The sequence below is a fragment of the Crocodylus porosus genome, unplaced genomic scaffold (genome assembly GCF_001723895.1).
Source record: "Crocodylus porosus isolate Cpor-Errol unplaced genomic scaffold, CroPor_comp1, whole genome shotgun sequence".
Lineage (NCBI taxonomy): Eukaryota > Metazoa > Chordata > Crocodylia > Crocodylidae > Crocodylus > Crocodylus porosus.
The window spans coordinates 142,636,597-142,645,119 of record NW_017728906.1 but is presented as its reverse complement, the minus strand read 5'-3'; the positions used below and the strand labels follow the sequence as shown (position 1 = coordinate 142,645,119).

At 44.9% G+C, this 8,523-nt stretch overlaps 1 protein-coding gene across 1 annotated transcript in view; it reads left to right on the top strand.

Annotated features, from left to right (window-relative positions):
* Window positions 1-11: 11 nt before the first annotated feature.
* The window catches only part of PCDH17 (protocadherin 17), a 110,841-nt gene continuing 102,329 nt past the window's right edge, over window positions 12-8,523 (top strand). The window contains exons 1-2 of the mRNA XM_019529824.1: window positions 12-237; window positions 272-2,713. Coding sequence (XP_019385369.1) covers window positions 73-237; window positions 272-2,713 — 2,607 coding nt within the window. The 5' untranslated portion in view covers window positions 12-72. The remainder of the gene's footprint in view (window positions 238-271; window positions 2,714-8,523) is intronic.

The window sequence follows — 8,523 nt, the reverse complement described above, 5'->3', positions numbered from 1 at the left end:
GGGGCGGGCTCGGGAAGCGAGGAGCGGAGGAGGACGAGGGGCTGCTGCAGCTGCCACCCGCGGGCTTCGGGGATGCACCTTCCCATCTGTTGCTTCCTGCTCTGCTGGGCGCCCGCCCTGGCGCTGAAGAACCTCAACTACTCGGTGCCCGAGGAGCAGGGCGCGGGGACGGTGATCGGCAACATCGGGCGCGATGCGCGGCTGGCCGCGGGGCTGGCGCCGCCGGCGGAGCGAAATTTAGCTCCTGGTCTGTGCCTCGCCGGCGGAGCGGGGCGCGGGCGGCGGGCGCGGGGCCAAGGCGAGCTTCCGCGTGCTGGAGAACTCGGCCCCGCACCTGCTGGACGTGGACGGCGAGAGCGGGCTGCTCTACACCAAGCAGCGCCTGGACCGCGAGGCGCTGTGCCGCCGCAGCGCCAAGTGCCAGCTCTCGCTCGAGGTCTTCGCCAACGACCAGGAGATCTGCATGATCAAGGTGGAGGTGCAGGACCTCAACGACAACGCGCCCGCCTTCCCCGCCGACCAGGTGGACATGGACATCTCGGAGAACGCGGCCCCCGGCACCCGCTTCCCCCTCACCAGCGCCCACGACCCCGACGCGGGCGACAACGGGCTGCGCACCTACCTGCTCACCCGCGACGACTACGGGCTCTTCTCGCTGGACGTCAAGTCCCGAGGGGACGGCACCAAGTTCCCCGAGCTGGTGATCCAGAAGCCTCTGGACCGCGAGGAGCAGAGCCACCACACGCTGGTGCTCACGGCGCTGGACGGGGGCGACCCGCCACGGTCGGGCACCGTGCAGATCAACGTGCGCCTCATCGACTCCAACGACAACAGCCCCGTCTTTGAAGCGGCCTCCTACGTGGTGGAGCTGCCCGAGAACGCGCCCCTGGGCACGGCCGTCATTGACCTCAATGCCACCGACGCCGATGAGGGCACCAATGGCGAGGTGCTCTACTCCTTCAGCGGCTATGCCCCCGACCGGGTGCGCGACCTCTTCAGCATCGACCCCCAGAGCGGCCTCATCCGCGTCAAGGGCAACCTGGACTACGAGGAGAGCGGCCTCGTAGAGATCGACGTGCAGGCCCGTGACCTGGGACCCAACCCCATCCCCGCTCACTGCAAGGTCACCGTACGCCTCGTCGACCGCAATGACAATGCGCCCGCCATCGGCTTCGTCTCTGTTCGCCAGGGGGCTCTAAGCGAGGCCGCCCCGCCAGGCACGGTCATCGCCTTGGTGAGGGTCACTGATCGTGACTCAGGCAAGAATGGGCAGCTCCAGTGCCGGGTGCTGGGTGGCGGGGGCAGCGGGCCAGGTGCCGTACCCTTCACGCTGGAGGAGAACTATGACAACTTCTACACGGTGGTGACTGACCGGCCACTGGACCGTGAGGCACAGGATGAGTACAATGTTACCATTGTAGCCCGCGATGGTGGCAGCCCCCCGCTCAACTCCACCAAGTCCTTCTCCGTGCGCATCCTCGACGAGAATGACAACCCACCCCGCTTCAGCAAAAACCTCTATGTCCTACAGGTGCCAGAGAACAATATCCCTGGTGAGTACTTGGGCTCTGTGCTGGCCCAGGACCCGGACCTGGGGCAGAACGGGACTGTTTCCTATTCCATCCTGCCTGGGCATGTAGGCGATGTCTCCATCTACACCTATGTCTCTGTCAACCCCACCAATGGTGCCATTTATGCCCTGCGGAGCTTCAACTATGAGCAGACCAAGCACTTTGAGTTCCGCGTGCTGGCCAAGGACTCAGGCTCTCCCCACCGCGAGAGCAACGCCACCGTGCGTGTCACTGTGCTTGATGTCAATGACAATGCGCCGCTTATTGTGCTGCCCACCCTCATCAACGACACCGCTGAGCTCCAGGTACCGCGCAATGCTGGCGTGGGCTACCCCGTGGGCACTGTCCGAGCCCTGGACAGTGATTTTGGGGAGAGCGGGCGCCTCACATACGAGATTGTTGAAGGCAATGAGGAGCACCTCTTTGAGATGGACCCAACCAGTGGTGAGATCCGCACCTTGCATCCCTACTGGGAAGAGCTCAGCCCTGTGGCTGAGCTGGTGGTCAAAGTCAGTGATCATGGCAAGCCTAGCCTCTCAGCTGTGGCCAAGCTAATTGTCAGGGCCTTGGCTGGACCCCTGCCTGAAGCCGGTGAGCCTCAGGTGAATGGTGAGCAGCATCGGCGACCTCATTGGGACCTATCACTACCCCTGATTGTGACCCTGAGCACTGTCTCTATCATCTTGTTGGCTGCCATGATCACCATTGCCGTGAAATGCAAGCGGGAGAACAAGGAGATCCGCACGTATAATTGTCGCATTGCTGAATACAGTCACCCCCAGCTGGGAGGAGGGGGAGGCAGTGGTGGGGGAGCAGGTGCAGGTGGCAGTGGAGGGAGCAAGGGCAAAAAGAAGAAGATCAGCAAGAATGACATTATGCTGGTGCCCAGTGAAGGCGAGGACAGTCGGGGCCCCCTAAATGTCATGAACGTGGTGAGCAGCCCCTCTTTGGCCACCTCGCCCATGTACTTTGACTACCAGACCCGTTTGCCCCTCAGCTCACCCCGGTCTGAGGTGATGTACCTAAAGCCTGCCTCCAACAACCTGACTGTACCCCCGGGACATGTGGGTTGCCACACCAGCTTCACGGGGCAAGGAACTAACGCCAGCGAGGCTCCACCGAGCCGGATGTCCATAATACAGGTAGGAGACTTTTAGAATAACCTGGAGCATACTTTAGATCCAAATTTAAACTGTATGTCTTGTCTGCAGTGAAACCTGCTGTAAGGCACCACTGGAGGGACCAGCAAAAGTCACTTAAGGGAGGTGGACTTGCTTATTAATCTAACGTGGAGCAGATCACACTTGTCTGACTGCCCTCACACTGCTGTGACCAGTGTAAATCAGAAGTTATTCTAATGAAATAAATGGAGTTATACCAGTGTTAAACAGATATGCAAGAGCAACACTGAGGCTTCAATAGTCTGGGATACTTTGGGGTGGTTTCCTAAAGTGGCAGATCACCAAAGATAGGTGGTCTCTTATGCAGGTTTCTCTGTAGCTGGGTTTTGGGCAGATGGGGTGGGGATATTTAAGGAGTCATGTCACCTGTTGTAACCAACAGGACATGGCATAAACTGTACACACTGAGGAAATCTCATGCAACAGTGTATATAGTCCTCCAATCCTGTATGTAAATATGAGCTCTCTTTCCAAGATGTATGCTTTTAATTTTTTTTAACTTCTTTAAATGTATATATATACACATATATACTTCTTTTTATACATACACATGCACACACACACACACACACACACACACACACAAATATTTATTTTTCTCACAGAACCCTCATTTGGGACCCCATTGGCACCTTTTCTTCTCAGAAAAAAAACAGTCTTTTAAAACTTGAACTTGAAACCTTTGGTTAGTTTACTAGACCAACTAGTCTAGTATGTATGTGGTGATTCCTTCCCTCTAGCCCCCAACAAATTTTAACAAAACTCAAATTCTGTCATAAATCAGCAAAATGACTGGTCAGATTTCCAGTAGCCTGAATCAATATTGGTTGTTGCTATATAGAGAAAGACAGGCTCTGTTTTTTTATTTTATTAAAGCTCATTTTAGAAAAAAATATGGTAGTGGACCACATTCTGCTTTCTATTCCACTCATGCTGCCCCATCCACTTTCATGTATACAAATAATGGCAGAATATGGGCCACCTGACCGAGTTTAATATGCAAAGAGCCTCTTAATTCTTAGTATGTGGCTCAAAGTTCAGACTCAGAACTGTTTCAGAGCAGTGGGCTTGCACAATGAATCTGGGGGCAGAATTTGTCCCCAGCAGATCTTATTTAAATTACTACTTAATGATTAGTGTGGCTTAATGTTCAAATATTACAGGTACATTCCAAAGCAATTTTTACCATTTGGAATGAATGCAGGCTCTGGATAATGACTATTAAATATGTTTGAAATGTCATATCTGTTTTGTCTTGTGGTTCTCCTAATATGCTGTTCTGATTCATAGGGGAATGAGCTGAGTGTATCAAAAGTGACACAGACTCATTTTGTGTACCCAGCTAATGGGAAAGAAGTTGCACTGTAGACACTCGATGTACCAAAAAGAAATTCATAATGCATATGAGTTGTTGTGCTGTGTAGTGTTGCCAGTGCCAAATTTGCTGCTTTCTAGCTGCGGGCAAGTTTATCAGCTAAAGAGAGGTGGCTGCTGATAATTGGCAAATAACAAAAACAAACTTCCAATAATTGATCCAGTATAGCTGTATATTTTGATAACTGCAGAAAAATGCCCTCTGCACAAGGTCACTGTGAACTATTTCTCAACCCACTAGTGAGTTGTGTCACAGAAACAATTTCATTTTATGCTTATCATGAATTTGTGTTGCTATCAATTAGGTGAGTTCAGCAATACTCAAAACCTGAAATTGATTTTAACAAAAAGTGACATTTCAGGAAGAATATTAGGTTAGGGCAAATCCAAGGATAATTTGATTTACAATTCATGCTTTAAAAGACAACTAACTTTCAGTGAGATGTGTTTAAGTCATGTCATTTTTTTACTGTAAAATGGACTGGTCAGAAAAGAAAAAAAATCCAAGTGTAATAGCTACTAAAAGATAGTAAATTATATTTTCCTACAACCATGTAATGTCTATATAAAGCAATTAATACATGTACTGATAGTAAAGATTCAACTGTAGTGTAAAATCCCATTGGCAAATATGATTTCTTTTTTAACAGTGTTCACTGTATAATATCAATCGTGACTTTTTTGAGATCAATATAAAACTGAAAGAGGAATTTCCTCCCTTAAAAAGTTGTGCTGTGGTTTCTATAAAAGCTTTGGTATGATAACTGTGGGAAATTTAAGCAAAACTTCCTGATAGCACATGCTGGTATGCATAATATTTTCCTTTCTATGTTCCCTTGAATTATCTATACAGTGTTTTGAAGCTAGATGGCTCAGCCAGTGGGTTAAGGCATACACTTCTCTTTAATGCTTACAAAAACCTGGTTCAAATTTAGTTTAGGTCACAAGTGGCACTGAACTTAGTAGTCACAGCATAAATATAGTGCACATATGCAGCTTGACATGATTTTGGGGCTTTTTTTCAGAGGAGGCCCAAATTTAAAGCAGCAGGTTTTTGCATTAGTAAGGCTATTTGGGGAAGCTTGCATTTTGCTGTACTTAGCTGTGAGCAAGGCAATCAGGTTTTGCACACCACAAAAAGTAATTGTTATATCCCTTTACACTTGCCCTCTTCCCCACATTCACAGACTAAATATTACATAGAAGCACTGTATTTAAAACCAGAAAGCAGACAAAACTTTGGGTCTGATCACCACTGCACTTCCAGCTAATGCAAAACTTGCAGTAACATCAGTGAGAGTTTTGCCTGAGCAAGGAGTACAGAATTCAGCTCTCCTTTATCTGCACCCAGTGGTTACCTGTCCAGTTCCAAAAAGACTGCTTCTGGAACAATAAACTATACTTGCAGGAAGCAAAAGAAGCAGACAGGAAAAGGACAATCAGTATCCAAACATCTGTTTTAACACCAACCTTCTTTAACTAATAAAGTATGCACGGTAGCTCATTACCTCAAGTAAGTGAAAACGAAGCTATCTATAGTATTTTCTCTAGTGACTGTTCACTTTCTTTTTTTCTCACATATATAGTTACATTTCATTAATTTTCATGCAGCAAAACTGCTCACTTTCATTCTAGGCTTTCATTCTACAATGATTTAAGGACAAAGTTCTAGTGAGGCCTTTTATTATGGTATTAAACCTTTGTATATTTACGAAATATACTTTTGTATATATATACATAATATAGTGCGTTAGGTAGCGTGCTACTAAAGCATTATTAATACTGACACCCAAATACCAGTTACTTTGTCAATAAATTGCAGGTATTCCTACCTTTTCTCAGAGAACGTGCTTCATTTTATTTGCATCTGTTTATGCTGAAATCAGGAGTTCAGATTCCCATTTACTTACTCCTGATGAATAGCACCTTATCTGTCAGATAAGCCCATTAAAGTCAATGGTCACATGGACTGTGGTGCTACTTGACATGATTATGGTTATTAGAACCTGTCCAAAAGAATTGCTAGCTGAGTAAAGTGCTATTCTGCATGCACTGCTTAGCTTTGCTCTGTTAAATACACTTTCCTATGGATTATTCCTGTCTATGTGTGTGTGTGTGTGTGTGTGTGTGTGTGTGTGTGTGTGTGTGTGTAGTACATTTACACACCGATTCATACCAATAAGTAATTTTCAGTGAGGGTGAGGATTGGGAATGTGAATTAGTGGAGTTCTGTAATCACGAGAACATAAATCTTTACATACACCTATATGATGTATAAATAAAATGGTCAATTGCTATTCAAGGGTGCTGAGCACTTGTGCCATGCACTGATTTCAGGGAGAGTCACAGATGTTTAGCTCTTATGACAGTTAGGCTCTGCATAGGTTAATTAGTGGATAACGATTACATACATGTAGAAAATTGCTTTTTGAGGCATGGGAAATTAGGATGACTACTAAGCATTAGCATATCTCACTGTTATCGAATATTTCAACTGTGCATTCTAAGCATCAACTAATAAAGAAAGATGGTTTAAAAACAATTTAGTTGTAAAGGTGTTTAGATCTAAATTTACTAGCGTATTTCATAAACACAAACAAAAATTTTTTACCAACTCCAGGTTTTAAATGGCTCAGATAAGAAAACAAAAGGTGTAAGTCATATGGCTAGTATCCAGACAAACTTCCATACAACACGGTAAGGTCTAAAAATACTCAGTCTTGCTAGAAAAAGAGAGGACTTGCAAATCTGTACATAGCAAAGGAAGATTTATATTGACCCTTGAGTCTAAGGACTATGAGCTAAAATTCTGCTCATCTTATTCAAGTGAATAGATCAAGCTGGACTACTTCCCTGAGCAAGGCACACAGAATTTCGCTCTTTTTTGCTTTATATTTTTTAAATATTCATATCCAACCCCACTAAAAAGTTATTTGGTTAATTATGTAATCAGTTCATGTTAACATAGGAAAATGGCTGTGCTAGTAAACAAGCCACGATTTCTTTTACTTCAAGTTTTCCAGTAGATGAAAGAGTTGATGGATAAAGGGAAACTAGTAGAAATAGGCTCTTTAAAGTGACATGACAGTGCTGTAGAAAACTACCTATATATGCAAGGAATGTTGATGATCATAGAGAATATTTATTGTTATACCTTTGATGCAGCAGGGAGAGATTTGTAAATACATCAACAATGAGACAGGATAGGAAAACTGCGGTCAGAGCTTTTATTGAACAAAAAAAAAAAAGAAAAAAAAAGAAGACGACCAAGAAGAAGAGACTGTATTATAAAGAACTCCCATGCTGGGAATCACCACAGTTGCTGTAGCAGGCAGGTGTGCAAGGTTTAAAGATAAAGTAAAGATCATTCTTAATACTTCCAGGCACCTGTTTACGATGTGTCAACAGATTACTGTCGAGTCCCAGTGCAACCTCATCACCAGGTGTCTAGTGGTATCTAAGAAGAGATAAACTTCAGGGGGAGGGGGTAGAATAAGTTGTATTCATGCTGTTAAATCTTTTAGACATTGTTTACTTTGAGACTTCAGCATGCAGGATTGCAAAAGGAAGCATGCTGACACTGCAATATGAGAACAGAAATAATAATAATAAAAAAAATGACATTCATTGTCAGCATTTACAATACCAATCTCAAAAGATTCACATGAAGCTTCATATTTTTATCCTTTGCAAAGAGGGTATATTCTTCAGATTTTCCTATTACAGCAAATAAAAGTTAAGGATACACATAGGGTAGAAGTAAGTGAACATTCTGCACATTTGCAGGCTTGCAGGTCCTGGACCCTAAACCTCTGAGATATTTAGCTTTTTAGACTAACCACCTGTAAGAGATACCTGGCCGAAAGACATGACTAGTTTTCACAATGTGTACGATCAAATTAGACACAGTGCAAAATAGCTATTAAGTACACTTGGGATTTGTAAATTCAAGCAGCACAGGCTATAATTTCATGATACACCTTTCTAAAGCTTCTGGGCCTATATTTCATTGTGTAAGAACCACAGGATTGGACCCTTGTCTTGTATTTACACAAGAATAAACATCTTTGTTCTTAATGGTTATGTGTGAACATAACACAGTGGCATATTCATATATTTTAGGGTCTGATCTTGCAACCTGTAGGTCATGGTAGTATCCAATGGAACTATTAAAGTAGGTAAGGGATGTAGGACTGAGCTCCTATTTTGTATTATGTATACTACAGAAACTGTGGGCCTGATTCTGATCTGCTTTACTAATGCAGTTTTACAGCCCTGTTACTCCATTTATTTTCAGTGGAGGTACTCCTGATGTACATAGGTGAATGCAAAAACCTTTTAAAAATGCTTTTCTGTGTTAAGTATTACAGCATTTAACCATACAAAATAGCCAGGGA